This window comes from Sinohyriopsis cumingii, unplaced genomic scaffold, assembly GCF_028554795.1.
Source record: "Sinohyriopsis cumingii isolate HCF-2022 unplaced genomic scaffold, ASM2855479v2 utg001392l, whole genome shotgun sequence".
Lineage (NCBI taxonomy): Eukaryota > Metazoa > Mollusca > Bivalvia > Unionida > Unionidae > Sinohyriopsis > Sinohyriopsis cumingii.
The window spans coordinates 333,579-356,164 of NW_028315992.1; the positions used below are offsets into that span (position 1 = coordinate 333,579).

General features: G+C 35.5%; 1 protein-coding gene across 3 annotated transcripts in view; it reads left to right on the forward strand.

Annotated features, from left to right (window-relative positions):
• The window catches only part of LOC149772571 (uncharacterized), a 35,070-nt gene extending 30,051 nt beyond the window's left edge, over positions 1–5,019 (forward strand). For all 3 annotated transcript variants that reach the window (XM_089947619.1, XM_089947622.1, XM_089947620.1), the window contains exon 12: positions 191–5,019. In XM_089947619.1, coding sequence (XP_089803745.1) covers positions 191–337 — 147 coding nt within the window. In that variant the 3' untranslated portion in view covers positions 338–5,019. The remainder of the gene's footprint in view (positions 1–190) is intronic.
• The last annotated feature ends 17,567 nt before the right edge of the window (positions 5,020–22,586 follow it).

Genomic DNA, 22,586 nt, shown 5'->3' on the forward strand with positions numbered 1-22,586 from the left:
ATTCCTTGTATAGTAAAAATGATGTTTGTTCCTGTAAGTCTGTCTCAATATTAAAAATAAATTGTCAAAGATTACTGATGATTTAATTAATATCCATGATTCAATGAACCAATACTATATTAATTATCATTTCCTTTTTCGCATACTCAAAACACGGAAACATTTACAGGATAATGTTTACTTTATACAGGACAATCCCTATCAAGGAGGAACAGCACAGAATGTGGATGATGGTTATATACGAGCTGTGGAAGACGTTCGGGGAGATGACGGGTATCTACGAGCGGCGGAAGGCATTCGTCGAAAGGACGACTCTGAATACGACTATATCAAATGAAATGTTATGTTTTACTTTTGTATATAGTCCATTATCCCTTTTCACAATTTGTTATGGTCAGGAATATATCTAGTTCTTCATCACTTCCAACATTGTGTCGTGCTTAGTCATAACGTTCATTATCCTTTCCGATAGTATGTTGTGTTTTACAATATTTATTCATTTGTCCCTTTTTACGCCGGGACTTAGTAGTGTACGCTAGACAACCAAATATACGTCGAGACGTGTGAAGCTGGTTTAACTCCTCAGCGGACTTTGTTTGGTTGAGGTAAACTGGCTCAGTTATTGGAGTGGTAAAACAGGATGTGGATGATTCTGTGGAATGATGGATGAACTGACGGACAAAAGTAGTTGCATTTTGTATGCGTGAAATGATTGACAAATTAATAGACAGATGATATCGTATAACATTCACAGTTCGTTAGACAAAAGATGCAATCAGTTGGATTTCATTAATGACATGAAGATAATAATGTTGTATTAATTTCCTTCGTCAATGGCATAAATCCTTCAGTTGTAAGTGCAAACAACCCATTAAAGCCCCCCCCCCCAAAATAAAATTATAGCTATTTTAAACCTTTTCTACATGTTCCCATATCTGTCTATATACATGTGCGTATATGCTTTTGCTCTTGTAACAGTTCATGCGTTCGAATTATTTTAATCTACATATAGTTGTTTACAACTTTACCTATGGGCATGTGATTTGACTGTGCCAACAAAGATAAGAAAGGTTTCGATAAATGCAACGCGATTTTCTTAAACTCTACCATAGTGTATTATATGTTATTGTTTTACTTAATTTGGGATATCATGTTTACTGCAATCGCATATCCTCCAAGGGCAAGTTCAATTTTCCTTTCAGAAGCCGATTGAAAATCGAACAGTCACAGTTTTTGACCTTATTTTAGCACATTCTTCCAACTGCCTATTGTCTATTCAACAAACACCAGTATTCGTATTTATACAATTCTATTAACTGTCAAGGAACGGAAAAAATTGAAAATCATTTCTTCTTTATACATTACGGAGCAGAAAGTTAGAAAATCGGCATTTACCAGAGAGCTCCATCATATTCTTTAAAAGAGAATTAAGTTATAAAACTCATTTAGCTTGTGGTGGACAGAATGACTACGGGAACCCATTTTATCACCCGTTATTATGGTTTGCTGGAATGATATAGGATACGGCAGGTGATATTAGAGAACTTAGTGGCCACTTATGGTCGCACATATGAATATTGTTCATATTGGTATGATTGTGAATACAGAGTGTGTCAAGTTATAACCTACTTGTTTTTTTCCATGAATCGTGTGCAGGGAATTACAACGATAACATGTACCAATGCTGGTAAAGATAAGAATTGGCCTTGATACAAAATGAATAGGTACGCTAAATGTTTTGACCTGTGGATATGACTAAAGCATTCAGAACACATTGAGGTATTCTCTACAGCCACATGATCATGTCCGCGGAGCAATCCTTTCCGAGCAGTAAACCTCGATGTTTTCCGAATGATGTATACAGAGAGAAACTTTATGGCATATGTAAGGACCTGGCATTCATTCATGGATGGAACTGGGCACCTCTAATATATCTGCGTTCGTTCATGAGTGGTATTAGGCATTTCTAAATAAATCAGCGTTCATTCATGAGATTAATTGGGCAGCTCTAATGAGAGTGCGTTCATTCATGGGAAGCACTGGGAAGTTCTCATGAGTCCGAGTTCATTTATGGGTGAAATTGGACAGCTCTAATGAGTCCGAGTTTATTAATGAGAGGAAGTGGGTAGCTGTAATGGGTCTGCGTTCATTCATGAGAGCAAATGAACAGCTCCATAGAGTCTCCGTGAATTTACGAGAAGAATTGGGCAGACTTAATGAGTCGGTATTCATTCTTGAGATGAAAGAGGCAGCTCTAATGAGTCACAAAGTTATAAAAATTGACCATTAAGTTAAAGGCTAGAACAACCGTTTAAAGTAAAGAGTTTACAATAGGCATGATAAAATCACCATTTGCTCTGTCTATTGCTAACACTAGTAGCTGTATTACTTATGGCCATGGACGAGGTTCCGCTCCATTTAGAGACAAAGATGATCCTCCGTTGACACGTTCGAAGTATGTTAACACATGCTCCCATCTATTTTTTGATTAGTCCAAAAAAATAAACACTTATTATTTCCCATAATGACGAAATGTATTCGTCTTAATTATTCAAATATCATGGTGGTTTTGGTAGTGATGGTGGCAGATGTAAACAACAATGTCGGTCAAGTACTCCATGCTTTAATGCTTTAATGCAACTGATGGACACGAAATATCACTCGAAACTAGTAGTGCATTTGCCCTGTTAGAGCTATCATGTACACCCTAATTGCTGATTGGCTCAATACTTTGACTGTATGAGTAATGTTAAAATATCACGATTTAATTGTTCCAGAATCTTTTCGTGAATCATATTTTGTTGAATTGATGCGTATATGGAAACTATATAATTAGAATAAGCACCGCGTATTCAGTGGTTCGGTTATGTCAGCTTCGTGGAATTAGCTGAGGAGAAATATTCATTTATTTATACAATATTTATTCATTTGCAGAGTAGACTTATTTTTAGTTAAAACTGTCAGTTCATATCGAATTGTGTGAAATTATTCCAGGACTTGAATATTGTACGTTCACATGGTTATATTAAATTAAAAACATTTGTAGTTAATATTTGATTCAGATTAGAACCTTTATTCGGAATGCTTTTGAACAGTTTCCGGATTAGTGAGAAAATGAAAGTACAATTTAGGGTAATATTCTAGCAATTCATAAACTGTAAGTTATTTTTAACTCTTTCACTTTGCTCGATTTCATTTTTTATTTAAATAAATTTGGAAAATGTAATGCTTGTTTGGTTTTAGCCAAAAGACGTAACAATCATATAATGTTCAGTTAATCTTAATTCATATTTCAGAGGGTTTCAGATAACATAATTATAATGAAACCGAATCTTAATAGCACGTATACAGTGATTTTAAGGATGCAGTCAAATGGTACTAAATGTTTCGACTGCTTGCACTTTACAGTTTGATAATGTGAATTGAACCGAATGCATGTTGTGTTGAAATCTAGAAATAAAATGAATGAAAGGATAATATATGCTGATCACCGTTAATCTTACGCATTTTGCTGATGCAACGCGTTTTGTTTTCTTGTTGTTTTTGTTTTTTCTAATCTGAGATTACCGGCTTGATTTAAATCGATTAATGGGTTAGCAACAATTACTCTAAAAATATAACAAAAAAAAGTGACCATACATTTATTTAATCGTTGATAACTCAATTTGTCATGTATTCCACGCAGTCGCATTCTTCATTTCAATGATGTGCATGCCTTTAAGGAGACCACCACATTTTAAACGGCAATGTTCCAATCGAAATGCGTCTAGACTATCAGCGTTTACTTGTATGCTTCATTAGCGCTGTGATAGCGTGGTGATATTCAATTAAAACAAAGTGAAATGTTACATTTTCTCCAGTTGCTTACATTTTTACGTTTTTAAATACTTTTGGATATGATAACTGCATGAAGTCACGTATGCGACAAACATTTCTTGCATTTTACCAATACTTAGTAACACATATATCACATAACCCCGGACCATTCAAAAGATAGATACAGAAAATCAGCCATGCGAACATCTGCCAAATAAACAACTTTATACAGAACATATAGTGTTAAAAAGGACACTCCACTGGAACGGATTAGAGTTAACCATATCCACATTTCTGTAGAGCGGATTAGAGGTAACCATATCCACATTTACCCACTTCTCAAGAACGGATTTCTAGTGGTCACATCCACATTCATGCACTTTATTGGAATGAATCTTTATGGCAAACCAAAAAAGGCAAACCATATCTGACTTAAAGGTGGCCAAGATGATAGGACAATAGCAATGACAATCATCGTTAACAACATAAAAACGGAGCAAAAGAATCAGTCAAATTCCATTCAGGGATTGAAAACAACATACCGATATAATTAAATACTAAGGCTTTGATATCAACGGATTTTCAAGAATTTCAATAAAAACGTTGGGAACACAAATTATAAACATATATTGCATATTATGAAACAAAATTTGAAAGACGGCGTGGGGGTGAATAAGAATGAATCCATATGTTTCCACCTAAAGTCTTCTTCGGGAGAAAATGAACATATAGCTACAAATGGGGTCTTTATTGTAAAACAATAAATTTTTATATTTTGGCATTGTGAAAAGGTCTGCACCAAAGAAAGTAAAACAATGACAAGAAATAATTACAATTCTTTCTGCTTTTTTTCTGAGAAAAGAGGGAGAAATTGAATTCCAGGCAGGAAACGTGTAAGCATGGAATGTATTGAAACTCCTCAGTGTAACGTTGAACTTCAGCTTAAGGTCTTTTACGTGAATATCTCCGCTCTCTCTTAAAAATCTATATGCTTACAAACCCTTATCTACCTATGCATCTATTTTATATATGTATATGTTTGTCTTTGCTAACTGTATAAGTATTATAGACATTCTTCATCAGTATATCTATTTACATGTATATTTACGTATATCGTTTTGATAACTTAAACTAAGATTTAAAGAAAGATACAAAATACCAAAAGGTTTTATATTTCTAAAATAAACTCAACTAAACTGAGAATTCCTAAGGAATCACGCCTTTCATTTGATCGTTACAATAATTGTGATATTGTGTTATCATATTTTTTTTTTTTTGGGGGGGGGGTAAGCTGAAACCCCTCAGTGGCAAGTTCAATTGTGCAGTGTCCCGTTAATACATAACCTTATCAATATTCCTTAAACGCTAGACGTTCTGTAGTTATATATCTAAATTCCAAGTCGACATACAGACCAACGAAATACTCCGGTTAATTTATCGCAACAGCTTGAATGCACCTCAGACCTATCACGTTCCACTTCATACAATGTAGATACAATTGACCTTTCAGTCAAGTAAATCGTACCATACATACACACATGCATGCATACATACCTACCTACCTACGTACATGCATGCATGCATGCACGCCCACACACACACACACACACCCACACACACTGAGGCATACATGCATACATACACATCGAGATAGATATTCTGTCATTACTATATCAAATACCTTTTTTAATGCATCTAATTTCCAAAATATATTTGAGAAGTTATACAGTCATATCCCTTTATGGCAAGGAGACTTACAGATAGATAGACAGATACTCGGCAGAGTCAACAGTTGCATGATCGGTTGTGTTCGCAACCGGTACAATGTATTTAAGAATATATTCACTTTTGTGTTCAGGTGCCACTAAACCCTAATATTACAAATACGTATATTCATACGTATATACATAGACTATGTTATTGCAATATAATTGATAAATACATGATTACTTATGTTTAGTTCAATATACTTGACGGATTAATATGTAGCTTACCCGATTATTTTGTAATTGTGTGTTGCGTAAATATTGATGGTTATTACCCATAAACATATCAGTCGCATAGCTATTATAGGACAACACCGGTAAAATTACCTTGAACTTGTTTCCATTGTGCTTTATTTAACAGCGTGCTAATAATTACAGTACAGTGTTTTTTGTGTTCTTATAATCAGGGCCGGCGCTACCATATAGGCAAACTAAGCAGCCGCCTCGGGCGCTTATTTCAAGGGGGCGCATTTTTTTAAAAATGTATTGTTCATAAATTTTGAAATTGATATTTCGGGGGGGGGGGGGGGGTGCCTGAATCGAACCTTGCCTAGGGCGCCAGATAGTCTGGCCGGGTCTGGCGCCGGCCCTGCTTATAATTATGAATATTACTTTAATTAAATGGAAAAGAAGGATACCATTTGTGATTTCCTACACTAGTTGTTGGTACAGTCGTAAAACTCGTGATACTGTATCGATTCAATACCATTTCGAGTGGCCACATGACCGCTCCGGCGGTCTAGTGGTTAGAGCGTCCGCCTAGGATGCGGGAGGTCGTGGGTTCGATCCCCGGCCGAGTCATACCAAAGACTTACAAAAATGGTACTAATAGCTGCCTCGCTTGACGCTCAGCATTAAGAGGTTAGTGTTAGGACTGGTCGGCCCGGTGTCAGGATAATGTGACTGGGTGGGACATCGTGCTACATGTCTGCGGCATGATGCCCTAGAGCTAGACATCACTATAAACTGTCACATAGCAGACATCGTAGCGATACGACTGAAAAATTGTTAAAGCTACGTTAAAAATCCAAATCACATCACATCACATCGAGTGGCCACACTTGCGATGTGTTATCACTGCATGACAAAGCTAATACAATAACGCAAAGCATGATCATGTTTAATTCACTCAAAGAAATCATCGATGTTTATGTGAATGTTTAGACACTGCCGAGACAGCGTATTTACAACAAGATTTACATTTTGTATGGATCGATATGACTTGCAAGAAAAAGAACAGTAAAATCTCAACGTTAGAGACAAGTATTGCAAAGTATTCCAACATTTAACCACTAATCTGTCAGTAAGATAACAGAAATAACTCAAACTGTTAATTACAAATTTCACCAGCCACCTGTCAATAAGACTACAGAAACAACTTAAAGTGAAATTGACACGTTCCTCAGAAAAATGCAGTACGACAGCAGAAACACCTCAAAGTGCCATTAACAATTTTCACATGAAAACTATAAATAACATCAAAGCCAGCTTTAAGTGCCATCAATAATTTGATGATCGCAGAAACCACATCAGCCACGAGCCACTGGAGTTCTGTTAGAAATACAGCAAAGTATTCATTACCGTTCTTGTTTTAGAAATTACGGATAAAGAAATTTGATTTTAAGAGGACAAAAGTAAACATTTTAAATTAAATAATATCCGAAAGCAGTTGTGGAAAATTTGTACAGTTCTGGACTGCATTACATCTTTAAAGTTAAAAGCAGTTGGAGTTCTCCACATCTAACAAATATAACGTATCATAGTTTAGTTTCTATGCCAGTTAGAAATGTTTGATAATAACATTTTTAGGATATTTAAACTAGAACATTTCAAGACCACACTTTTAAAGAAAATATTCTCGAATTCCAAGACTACTGCGTTATTTCTGAGCCAGACCGTTCGTATTGAATGAGACAAATTACCATCGACTTTATAAACCGAAGTGTTATCTCAAGCTAGACCGCTTATATCGAATAAGACAAATTACCATCGACTTTACAAACCGAAGTGTTATTTCAAGCTAGACCGCTTGGCTATATTCTTAACTAGCAACAGTTCACTGAGTAGAGCAACTCAAAGCAAATGAAAATATATTCAGAATATAACTAATGTGCAAGGGAGATAAATTGTGTGCTGTTTGCGATGATTCGAGTTACTTCCCTTTTCAATGATATTATGAGCTATGCATATAGTAGTTAAAAAGCAACTGCTTCTATGTGCCTTTCCTTTATTTTGTTTTCAAAGCAAATTTAAAAGATACCAATGAGAAAATTTAAAAGGTAAGGAAACGAAATAAAGGGCCCTTTTGAGTATTCCTTGTCTCTAAGGTTAACAATTTGCATTTTTAATATTTGGGCACATATGTACATTCATGTTTATTCTTTCATTCAACGATTAGACCTGATATGTTGGGGTAGTTCTGAGTCGAGCTAGTATGGCACCAACTCCGTACTCAAGGTTATGTGTTAAAGCTTCTTTATATGAAAGGAGCTGTAAGACTTTGGTGCACCTTTGACCTCTGCAAACGATTTCCCTATTCCCTCGTCTGAAATACCTTTATGGCATGGAGAATTCAACCATATCATTAAACTAATTCAGCGACATCCCGGCTGACAACGTAAGAAACAAGGGCAACAACCCTAAGATGGCCACCCACTATTCCATCATTTAGACCTTTTCGTAGACTAGTACCACGCTCTACTTTGGGCTATAAATCGCTAACTGAACTAACTTTTGGCCGGCAGGCATACTGAATACTAATACCATCGATTCTCGGTAATGGAATTCACGTCTTTCCTTAGCTACATTACTTGCTATCTAGCAATTCATTGCCTTAAACATTCCAGACATAATAAAATCAATTCCTAGAATACGTAATTCATACCATTAAGACACATAGCTTTACACAGTTCTCACAATTCATTAATTTTTTAGAATTCATGATTCCTATTGTACGCAACGAGTAAATTGGAACAATTCTCTAAATATTCATAGCAAGGAACTATATTATTAGATTTAGAGAACAAATGAATCATATTATGTCAAGAGAAATTAATGCAAACAACTGAGGAACTCAGAATTTTTGTTGTATGAACTTAAAACAAATACGTTCAAGCAAAGAATTGCAAACATATATAAATAAATAAACGGATGAAATTGTGACAACACCCCGTGCCTCCCTGAGACTCCGTCTTTCTAAACAGCTGAATCTCTATTCCTTTAAGTTCTCTGCCCATCAACTTCCGGACACCCGTCCCATGGACGATATATAATGTGAGAATACTTGTTAAATCTACCCCCCCCCCCTCGGAATCATGACCCTCCTTCCGCAGATAAACTTAGAAATCTAATTTCGCGATTGAGAATACTTAAAACATTTAATTTCTTCTGGGACCCCCTTATTTATCTTAGGCAATCAAAATGATTTTTATGTATCCGCCAAAAATTTAACACGCCCATCGAAATTAGAACAATTATCTCTTTTCCGCCTTTATAAATAGTTATTTCTGGAAAAACTCATTATATCACTTATTTCCAATGGCAACTAATTTTCTAATGATTATTTCAAATTTGACAATTTTTCCGCTATTCAGTCTGTTAAGAGTCTATGCTCTTACAATAAGTAACATAAAAGAGTGAAAGACATCAAGCTTTCAAAAGTTAACAAATATAATTTATTTCCCTAAAATACAAGTGAAAATGAGAAAAAAAGGAACTTAAGTATTGTGAATTAAATCCCAAAATAATCCAAGAATTATAGATACAAGACGTAATAATTTAAAGTCATGAAAAAAGGTCAGTACAAGTCCCGAGAATCAAGAAACTGAAGGCGATGACGTGTTTATTATAGCTTTTAGATTGTTGATGTGTCAACGGTCTTTTCTTGAATCACAGTAAAATAATAACAGGTTTGAATTCAGTATAAATTCCAGTGAGTGTCTTTTTCCAGGAATTGTATGAGAACACTTTTGTATTTCCAGAGAAAATAATCACTTGAATTCAATAATTTGAAGAAATAAAATTCAGCCAAACTGGTCACAACATAATACAACTTGAAAGTGCATGATGTTAAAACAGGAATGACCAAATCCTCCCAGATATGATATTATTGTTCTCTACTTGACCTCCTAAAATCCTTCTAGAATGATCTTGATGTTTACAAAATCAAAACCATAACCTGGATTACACAGGAAAATCCAAAATGTGACCGAAATAACCATATTTATTTTCTATTAATAATGATCATGATATTAATCCTGTACACAGAGTCCCCCTGCGGGTCCGGGGTTGTAGAATTGGCCCGACGTGCCTCGCTACGTGTCGTAAAAGGCGACTAAGTAGAGGCAACCTGTTTGCCGTGGGTTGCGTCCCGTGTCGGGGGAGGAAAGGATCCTGGTAGTTGAGCAGTGGCTTTCCCTGCAATACACTACTTTGGCCTCTACTTCTCTTAGACGGGTGGTCGGGATGGGCCCGGTTCCGACAAATCGGCTGGTCACGCCGAGCCCTAGGAGGTCTTTATTAACTTTCTCACCTTCTTTCTCTCTCTCCTTGTATCTCTCTTGATACCACCGTTGCCCCTATATTCTTTTCCTTTATATTTCCCTTTTCCAAGTCTTAGAAGGCTTCCTAGAAGGCGGTGGCTTAACGGGTCAATCGGGGGGTAATTTTACCGACCTTAGAAACTGGCGACTTCAAGGTCAATCAAAGGTAATTTTATCAACTGAGTATGGCATTTGTGTATCCCTGGCACTTGAAAAGTGTCCCCTTGTTGGGCTCCTTGGTGGGTGGGGAGCACGGGTGCTGAATTTTTAATCTAGCCATCATGGATAATTCCAAAAAAAATCAAAATAAAAGATCGAAACCCTTATCAGAGTCTGACGATGAACCATGTAGTGTGGAGTCATTTCCACGCTTCATGGTCATACAGTCAAAAGATGCCACGAAACCGCTTGCCGCACTATCTCCATTTGTCATCGAAAAGACTATCACAGGATCGATTGGCACACCTAAAAGTGTTAAAAAGTTGAAATCGGGTTGTCTTCTTATTGAGTGTGAGCGACGAGGTCAATCAGACAATATCAGGAAAATGAAAACGTTCTTTGATATCCCAGTAACCTCATTCGCTCACACCACACTGAATACGTCCAAAGGCGTGATTCGCTGCCGTGACTTGGCTGGAGTCACCGACGCTGACATCATCGAAGGAATGAAAGATGAAGGTGTCACTGCAGTCCGACGAATACGTATTAAACGTAATAACAATCTGCAGGACACCAACACCATTGTACTCACCTTCAACAGGCCAACTGTACCCAAAGTGGTAAAAGTTGGCTTTTTGCAAGTAAAGGTAGAGATTTACATTCCCAACCCCCTTCGGTGTTATAAGTGTCAAAAATACGGCCATCACGAAGACCGCTGCTCCAAGAGCCAAATATGTGGCCGATGCGGAGACAATGCTCATCAGGAATCTGATTGTAGAGCAACTCCGCATTGTGTCAACTGCGGAAAAGAGCACCACGCAAATTCCAAGGATTGCGATACCTGGAAACAGGAGAAGGAAATTCAGAGGGTAAAATACACAAATAATATTCCCTATCCAGAAGCCAGAAAAATTGTACAGGCAAAAACAGCCCATCCTGGCCCATCCTTCTCCACTGTAGTGAAGAGCAATCCTAAAACAACGAAGGACGCTCAAACACAAACAGAAGCACCCGATTCAACACCAAATTCAAACACCCCCCATTACCAAGCACAGAAAAACACGGCATCTACTCAGACTACATTTAATAATAGCCAACAACCTAAATCACCAAAGAGTAAAAAATCTCACGGAACCATTCGTAGGGAGGAGGTAGTCATTGCAAGAATCCGAATTGGTCATACTTTTATCACCCACACCCACATACTAAAAGGTGAAGACCCACCAGAGTGCGTTTCTTGCAATGAACCATTCACTGTCAAGCACTTTATGATAGAGTGCTTTGACCTACAACCTACGCGCGATCGTTATTACGTTGTGCATGATATGAAAGAACTTTTTGATAATATAAACATCACTCGTATTATCGAGTTCTTGAAAGCCGTAAATATTTACTCTAAACTCTGACTTTTATGCTATCACCTTGTGCAGTTTTATGCAATATACATTCCGTCCCATTTTAATACCTATTCATCTTTTTTACATCTCCCGTTGATCGGGAAGCTTTATTTTGCACCGTTACCATCTTACCGTTTTTAATTTCAACCATTTGTTCTTTTATATCGCTGGTCGATGTAGAACCTTTTATAAGTTTTAAAAGATTATACAAGTAACACTTTGTTTGGCGCTAAATAGCATAAGAGTGCTGATGCGCCGTAAAAAAAAACAATCAATCAATCAATCAACCGTACACAGAGGGAATAATTTGTATACGTTGTGTACACAAAAAGAAATAAAACATCAATTAGGTCAAGCAGAAATGAACTCAGTTTTGGACAAAGTCCAGTCCAGCATACAATGTTGCATTACAATAGCATGTAATGGAATAAAATTTTAGAAAAACTCACAAACAGACAATTAAATTAAATACACATAACAAATCCCAAATAAACCTTGTCTCTCTATGTCTCTAACCATTATCTCAATTGAAAATCAATCATACCCCAAACAGGAACATTAACACATTCACAGGCTAACGATTTGTTGCGGGCCTAGCCCATTCATCAGTGTTGATTAATACGGGACACGCTGACCGTGACACGGTTCACTGAGTTATGTGTTTCAATAATATCTTTCAAAATTCACACTGTTAATGAAAGATACACCAGACTGAGCGAACAAATTGTCTGACCTGTACACAAATACAATTTCAGCCCATATTGAAAAGTAGCATCATGCATAATCCAATTATTACACTTTCGCCTGTGTCCGGAGTATCTCCGTTGGTGAACCGTGCATTTGCATATATTCATATATGCTGTTTTTGGACATTACAAGTTCATAAATTCGTGTCCTCTGTGTGTACTGCATAGCTGCATAATTTCATAGTCAGCATACGGTCCCACTTTCATATCTGTTTAGCGATCAGAATAGTTTTATATCTGTCAAACTGAACAGGGTATCAGTTTACGTTTTGTTGTCAGAATTATAGTATAATACGTATGTGGAATATTCATACAATAGTACATAATGTTGAATAGGCATGGTGTCGAAAACTTCTCAATGCTTTATTTTGTAATTCATCACGTTATTCATATTGCAGTGTTTAAGGTAATTGTAGAACAATTTTAGACAATATTTGCTTAAATTATATTAATTTGATAACTGGCTTTTGTCCCTTCATTGATACAACTCCCATTACGTCTCTTTGTGACGATGGCTGCATTTCTCCTAACTTGTTGGCATTGTTATCTGGCTTGAATCGTCATTATTGTATACACATATTTTACACTCATACCTCTAATAGTTTAATCTGATTTGAATACGTCATAAATGTGTGCACATATTTTATATTCATAACCATAATATTATTATCCTATTGTATTCCACCATCATATATTTGATATTGATACCTTTGATATTGTTATCGTATTTGAATGAACCATCATGTTAAAAAGATATTATTTATTCAAGCAGCGTATTTTGCATCTGGAAATAAACATGCAATACCTATGCTGATCTGAGTAGTTCAGGTGTATTTTTGTCAATTAAATACCTACGCTGATCTGAGTAGTTCACGTGTATTGTCGTCAACTAAATACCTACGCCGATCGGAGCAGTTCAGGTGTATTTTGGTCAATTAAATATCTATGCATATCTGAGTATTTCAGATGTATTTTTGTCAATTAAATACCTATGGTGATCTGAGTAGTTCACGTGTATTGTTGTCAATTAAATACCTACGTTGATCTGAGTAGTTTAGGTGTATTTTTGTCATTTAAATAACTACGCTGATTTGAGTAGTTCAGGTGTATTGCTGTCAATTTTATACCTGCGCTGATCTGAGTAGCTCAGGTGTATTTTTGGCAAATATTTGGCTGTAGTCAATCCCAAAACCAAACGTTGACATCCACTCTGCTGAATTAAGATGATCATAACAAACTTTAACTTTAACGTGAACCTGTGATCAGCATCGCTCCAGGGCTCCCTACCATCCGGATTTGGTTGCAGTGTCAGACTTTGTCTGGTTCACAAACTTAAATAGATTTATATCCAGTCATTAGCATAATCTCATGTACAAAATTACCTACAATGACTTGCAAAGATATGGCTGTTTCGTTTCATGTAAATTCCACGTGCTGTATTTCAAACTGAACCAGTTATCTCATGGTTGTTACTTTATTAAAAATGTCATCTTTAATTTAAACTTTACTGCAAAAGTTAAAAATAATGTAAAGCAAATACAATATAATGGAACATTTTCCTTTTTATGGTGTTTTAAAAGTCCAATAATTCGACCTTAAACTGTTTATGGTATTGATGTATAACCTCCTCAACAGATCTGAGGGATTATCTATTGGACCAGGTGTCTTTTTACGCGTTAGCTTTCTTGTACTTGGCCAAAACTGACCAGAAACCTATGAATGTGTTATGTTAAGTCGAGTGTACTTCATTTGGCTTATTTTGGACACCCCTGCACTCGGATAAATCTCTGATATGTCCGAGGACTAAATTATGCATTGGCTGGAAATTAGCGCATTAATGTACATAAATATATACATACGTTTTATTCGATGGAAATAAATAAAGCCTTACTCTTTTCTGACTTTCTTGGCTATTTCTGCGGTTTGATTAGTATAGGATTACCCGAATTGCTTCGAATGAAAAATATAGTTGGATAATTCGTAGCTTCTCGGTCAATCCTTGTTTCGTAAAAAGCTAAAGTGGTTCGAATGTCATCGATCCACATACATTAGAATTAGGATCTGTAGGATTGATTTCAAAGTTGCGAATGCCGTACCTAATGGACAGACTTTTGTTGTGGTTGCACGCAGTCAGATCAGCCATTTTCGACAGATAGTGAAATAACATCGGAAGTAGTTTTAGGACTACTTTGGTCTTTCGCCCTTGATGACTCGGGTCACAATCGTTACTTGTGTCTCAGTACCCGCAAATGTAGTCCCAGTCTATTTTAGAGCATTTTTGACTATCTCATTTTGGTGGTGATATAAGAGTTAGATTAAGGCATTTTGTACTGATTTATAGGTAATTGTTGATCTAAAGAATTTAGCATCATGGCGCGGTTGTTATGATGCTTTGTTTTTAGTTCAACCTCTCAAAATAGCCCCGTTAACCTATGACAAGAATTTCACCAAGAGTTCATTTCTTATTGCATTTTATATTAACATGTGATTTGTTTGGATGTGGATAGTGTGGAAAGTTAGGTCTTAAGAAAAAAACGTAGAGACCATACAGGAGAAACAATTGTGATCTGAGTCCTGATGGAACCGCTCCGGTGGCCTAGTGATTAGAGCGTCCGCCTCGGATGCGGGAGGTCGTGGGTTCGATCCCCGGCCGAGTCATACCAAAGACTTACAAAAACGGTACTAACAGCTGCCTCGCTTGGCGCTCAGCATTAAGAAGTTAGTGTTAGGACTGGTCGGCCCGGTGTCAGGATAATGTGACTGGGTGGGACATCGTGCTACATGTCTGCGGCATGATGCCCCAGTGCTAGACATCACAATAAACTGCCACATTGCAGACATCGTAGCGATATGACTGAAAAATTGTTAAAGCTACGTTAAAAATCCAAATCACATCACATCACAGTCCTGATGGAGTACAGCACCTATTTATGCTATTGTCTTCTCTGGTCAAGTGTATACTATTCTTATACTTATTATCCAAACATATGGACCTTTTTTTTATCTCACTTGTGTATTTTATTTTTATGATTTTTCATACTAAAGTCGTTGATTGCGACATTACATTTGTGCATAAAACCTGTTCCCTGTCGCCTTGAGAAAAAAAAACAGAATTTACGAAGTTTGGGGAAAAATACACGATAATGTTCCGTTGACGGCACACAGTGGCTGTGCGACTCGAATAGACAGCCTGTGCCACACTATGTCATAATATAGCTTATGGACTCAGCAAGTGATTTGGAGACCGTTCAACTCAAGAGACTTTTCGGTTTGTTTTCTGCATTAATACATGTAACTATGTGTTGATGTTAGCCATGCACGATTCAGAAACAAAATATTGTCAGGGGAATATGCCGTCATAAAATGTACGAGTACAACGGTCTTTAATCATTGGTGATGCCATTTCGTTAATTTTCGTGCAAGTTGTTCATGTTGTTGGGAGCTTGTTTGGCGTTGTGGTTAGGTTCGTGATTTGATTTTATACATAACTGGAAAAATGGCGCACTAATCAGTTTCATAATATAAAAAATTGGGTGAGCCTTTGAGAAGTCAGAAAAAACGGAACTACAATAAACCCTGATGTAAATGATTGGGTGTGGGTGGAATATTTATTAAAGTAAATGTTATATATGGGAAACATCCATTCAATGCAGCAGAACTTAATTCCTACTTGGAAGCCATGCAAATTGTAAGTTTGTATATAATTAATGTTCTGCTTTCACTTTCGGTTTGATGCGAACATTTCCAAGTGTCTTTCAATATTAAATTTTAATATTAGTATGTTACTTATCAATGAAATATGAGCCGATAGCTAAATTAATGAGCTCTTTGACAAACTCACAAATTCAGCCAAATAAGGAATCTTTGAGAATAATCTTTATCATATATATCCCAAATGCATCAGTGATGGACCTTTTCAGTGATGGACCTTTTCGTTATTCTTGTATCATTACAGAAATGTAAAGGGATTTCATCCTAGTCTCTCTCGAGTATCCTGCAGGCATCTACTTTGAAATTAGTACTTTTGTTTGGAAACCACTAACACTGTCTGTGGAATGTAAAGCAGTGATTTAACAACGCTAGAATGTTTCTCCCTGGATCCTGTACATGGCTGAGACCTATGGACATTGATTTATTTTTTGAATTTATTCAATATTATCAATTGTTTCAACAGTTAACATTGATCTATTGATAGGGTCAGCCATGTACATATCAAAATACACAGTTAACTTCAAAATGTAATTTGCAAATGCAAATGAAACAGTCATAAAATTAATGCATAATGTTAGTTTTACACGTGTTTTGTGGAAAGCAGTTTTAAAATATTGTTTTACAAAAGAAACAATCAATAATTATAGTAATACAGTGCATGACTTAAAGCCTAATACATCACCCAATATTTCTGTTTTCCTAATGTTGTTCCTGTAATGAATCTTTCAGTTGTTACAATGCCAGAAAATCTCATGAGCTAAATATGGGATTAGAGAGATCCTTATCATAGTATATAAAGAATTCACCCCTCAGTAAGTCACGACACTTTTGCAAATAGCCTCACATAATTTATACCTGATTACTGTTGTATAGTACTGTCCATTCACTGGTTTTTCTGGTATCATTTGGTTAAAAATTATTGCTTGTGTGTTGAAAAGCTTATACTTATACTCTGGTGAATTTGAGTGCTTATACACACTGCTTTGATTCATACTCAAAATAGTGTATCCATGTATCATCGTATGCAATGACTTGATATAAGAAATTATAGCCTTCTTCTTCGTACCTGTATAAAAATTCCCCATGAATCTTTACCTTAAACCCATATCATTTTCGGAAGTTTCTCTTTCTCAGAGCATAAATATTTGAAATTTTCGGCACAGTACACAGTGCCGTCATCAGCATTTACTGGTGAAAACATTACTTGTAATGGGCACGTGATACAAGGAGACCAGTGTAGATGGGTGGTAATTCAATCCTCTTGTCCCCATAGTGTTGGCCTCATCTGTTGTATTTCAATTGCCTCTTCCGCCTTCCTCTTACAAATATTGTCCTCAGATATGATGACCTCGGTCCGATTGCGAATTATGGATTTTCCCATCTTTCTACAATGTTTATGTATTTGAGATGATTCTCTACTGATGTGTTTCTTAATCCTTGTTTCTAACACTGCCTGTTTGGCCAGTATGGTCATTTTCACAAACAGTACATTTGATATGACAAACCACACAATATATTTTTAATTTTCCGTATTGTGTAATCGGTTCTCTCTTAAATAATTACATGATATCTGTTAAACCCATATTGTCTGAATACTCTTGCTAGGACTTATAATGTGACACACTGTTGTTGGTTTTTATTTTGGCCACAGCTGGTTTTATTTGCTTTTTTGTCTTCTCATGATTGTTGAAAATCCACTCTGGTTAGCCATTTACTTGCAATGCAACTTTCACGTGCGCTACTTCTTCAAACTGATCTGTCCCATCAGTGACTAATGTGTTAGCTTGGTGCAATCGTGATCTCACTACTAACCTCTTGTGTTCTTGATGATGATTGAAAAAGGTTAATGCACTGTACGGTGTGGGATGGTTTTCTATACACCATGCATAATTTGGCAACTATTGTTGAGAATGGGGACCTCATTGCTGCTCCCTGTTTCTGTCAGTACAACTATTTATTATAGATAAAGAAGGAAGTAATAATGACACATAGAGATAAGCAACACTATACACGGAATATATTTTCATCCGCTTTTACTTTTGTTCGCTATTTAGTGTGACTCATTATATTTTTATATATTGATGTTATAACATTTTGCAAGTCTATTAGAATCAGTAAATTGTAAGAGATTAGTTTTATTTGAAGTCGATGGGAAAAAATTATATATCAATAACACGATATAGATGATTTATTGTCCCACGCCAAATAAAGACTAAATACATATTTTGCTACTGTTTCACATCTTCATAAATTTAAAATATTATTTAGAAACCTTCCAAAATAAAAACTTTATTTAAACTAATTAAATTAAAAAATTGAAACAACTGATGTCAAAATCAAACTTTGAAATTATTTTCATGAATAGAATTATGGCAATCCAAATGTAAAATATAGGGTGGTGTTTTGTACACTTGACACCAGTTAGAAGTCAATGCTCAATTTTCATTTTTTTAAAAATAAAATGCAGCACTAATGAAGCATGATGCAGCATTCCAATATTCCAAATTTCATGTTTAAAAGAAAAACTACCCAAGGCACTAAAAGTACAAAATCAAACAACACGTATAGACAAAATTTCTTTACTGCATGTACTATTATGGCTCCAACAAGATATGAAATTTGAACATAAACATTCATTTAGCATAAAATTGTATTCAACATTTTCAAAATCACAACAAATACTATCATTATTTAGAAATAGATTTGTGTATTTATATATCAAATAGGATTATTAATGCTGCATCAATTCCAACGCAGACATTTTTCCATGGGATTTTTAATTTTGTTGTGTGAAAAACCCATTTGATTTTCTTTGCATGCTCCCCAAGCAAAAGGGCGAACCATTTTTCTGAAAACAGATTCAGTGATTTTCTGCGTAATCATTCACATTTTACTGCAGTGTAGTTGTTCGAGAGTAATCAAGTGTGGTCTCGTGTTTGTGAGCAAATATGGTTGATAGCAACGCATAACAACGCAGTGAAATCTATACCTATTTTTAATCGACCAATGTGTCCACTTTGATAGACATGTTGGAAATATCCATTGGACCATGGGTCAATAAGTAGCGTTAACAATACTTGAAAGATAGCCACAATGGTGGCCATATTGCCGGCAAGACTGGTAGTACTTTCGTTAAAGAACAACTAGACAAATATGATTTATTTTTGCTGAAAAATGCATGTCGACATAATTTCCGTTATTAGTAGCAATAACAAGATTTCAAGATGGTTGCCACAGCAGTAATATTCGATATCATGTCACCACAATTTTCATTGAAGACAGACCAGACATCATAAAATGTATTTAAGTGAAACCCCGTGTATATATTAGCATCCATTCACGAGAAGTAGCAACAGCTATATTATAAAGATGGCTGCTATGATGACCGTATTGGATCTCAGATTGGAACCACTTTTTGTTGAATACACACTTAAAAATGAGCAGTAGCTCAGCTTGTAGAGCGTCGAATTAGTCATTCCTTGTGTTCAGGGTTCGATATACGCCTAGGTCATACTAAGTCGGCTGCCTCGGCGTGTCCTTGGGAATGAACGTTATGTTCTGTATCCTGGGTACGATATACGTCTAGGTCAGACAAGGTCGGCTGCCTCGGCGTGTCCTTGGGAATGAACTTTATGTTGTATATCCTTGGTACGATCTAGCCATTAATGTGTTTAAAGTGCCATTAAAACCAACCAAAAAGAATACGATTCAACTCAAAACTCACCGTCCAGAGACTAAGCATGCAACTGGAAACGTCTCTACGTTCTCAGACGATAAGACATTAGGGACATAAATGATACAGAAAGGAATTACCTACTGGGGTCACAATAACTTTTCTATGTCATTTGAAGGAAAATAATGAAGTAAGTTAATATGCAGTTGATTAATTAGGAACGTATGTATGTATGTATGTATGTATGTATGTATGTATGTATGTATGCATCTATGTATGTAACGTAGTTTTAGACGTTGACAGGTTTTGCAGTGCATGTAAATAATGTAAGATTTCTAAGCTGACGCAGCTTTGCATGCATTTTTGGCAAGAAAAGATAAACTGGTAAATAAATGACAGTCGAAAGAATCGAAAATCAATACGAACTGATACGCATTAATCCTTAAAGGATAGACACACGTATAATACCGTACCTTCTCTAGTAGCAATCTAATATCGGCATTTCTTTTTCTTGCCAAATTTGTTTTGGAAATAATCTTTGAAAGTAGCATAGCCTTAACGTTTGTAAAAGTACGCGAACAAGTAATATGACCATTACCGGACGTCGATCCAAATATGTAGCATATCCTATCACATGCAAAATATGTGCCGCTCAATATGTGGCGAAACCATTGATTTCTGAAAACAAAGGAATATATATATATATATATATATATATATATATATATATATATATATATATATATATATATATATATATATATATATATATATATATATATATATATATACATGCATATGGAGCATGCTTTTTATTATTACGGTAAACCTGGAAAACCTTATCCAATACCCTGCCATACTTTACATTGTCAATCGTCCACTTATATGTGTTTTTGCTTTTGAACTGATGAGGTATGTTAGCAGTGAACAAAATGTGTGCAGTAAAACAGTGGATTGTTTTGTATTTCTTGATCTATTATATAGGTAAGAAATTAATTGACATGGAAGATGATGATAGCGACGATAGGAACGATGACAGTTACTGCATATCCTGATCTTTTTCTCTCCTACTTAATATTACCAGTATATCAGCAATTATAACAAAGACAGAAGTAAAACAAAATCTAACAAAGAAATAGATTCTAATTGTACCACCTCCACCACCGACATCACAACCAGCTACTACTACTACTACTACCATCATATCGACCTTTCATCTATGTCAATACAGTGATATTGTTCTCAACATACACAATACTATCTTGTCTGTCCACTTTTGTTACAGATTCTTGTATTGCTTCACCCATAGTTCAGACAGTTCTGCTTGTTAAATTTAAAATCTATTTATCATTTAAAATATTTAAATTTATTATTATTATTATTATTATTATTAGTAGTAGTAGTAGTAGTAATTGTATTATTATTGTTAGTAGTAATCCCATTCATTCTGTTCAAAGTGTCGGATAACTTCGATCTGTTAGTTCACCCGTCTATCCGTCCGTCCTAACTCTTTTACAATGCACCTGGGTGAGGCATGATTTAACCATGTGGTACCTATGTACCAATGATGTAATTGTTTTTAATTTCTTCTTTTTGGATTCATTGCAGGCATAAAATATTTAACTGCACTAAAATTTCAATTACATTGATAATATCAAACTTTTCTGGACGAAAACTTATATCTCCAATTGTAAGAAGAAGCATAACGCGTTTCGTGATGCCTGGGTCAAGCTCCATGGTGTAATGGGAGGGGGTTATGGTGAAGGGATATGTTGCATTTGAAAATCAACCCACTTGCTGATATTATTATTATTATTATTATTATTATTGTTGTTGTTGTTGTTATTATTGTCATTGTTGATGTTCGCGTTGCTATTAGCACTTTGTTTTGTTAATACTTATATTTAAACACAGTTTGCTTTCTGGAATAAATTATTTGGCTAAAATGTTTCAAATGTAGTAGGAAGAACGTTAAAATATTAAAAAAGAACCATAGGCGTGCTCAGCACACCAATAATACCTTCGATCCTGTAATATTCTTTTCAGCTCCTAGCCAAACTGAGATTAATCCATGGATACAGATAGAAGGTAGTTTTTTCTTATATCAGAATTTGAGAAAGGTCGCTAATTTTTATAACTATTAATTGATTATTGGTATTTCCATTTTAAAATTGTTCGACATGTAAATGTAATGTTTAAATATTAGGCTATACACTGAAATACACACTATACCATTCAGCATCTGCTTTCCAATTAAATCCAAACACATATCTGATTATCCATCTGGCGTTTTTTGATATACACTCGAACTCATGCCCTACGATACAAGAATGCAAGATGCATCCTACTATATAGAATCACCTTTTGAATTACACTCCGTCAACACCATCTTTATTCATATCCAACAAAAATGCTGGGAGGGTTTATAAACGCGCTGCTCTGATCAATCACCTAGTGTTATATATATATATATATATATATATATATATATATATATATATATATATATATATATATATATATATATATATATATAAAATCTAAGACATGCTTAAATTACTATCCCATTTCCTGAATACTACTTTGTACATGTTCAAGTGATACACATATCATTATTGTTTCCGAAAGCGGCTTCCAGATAGTATGGCATGTGTTGTATTGCATTATTACATACCTCCCTGCAACAAGTTAAACCTTTTGAAAATAGGATTTCCTGTAGACCCTTCAATCGCCCATCCCCCACTTTACCTATGGCGTAATATTAATTCCCCGTAGAT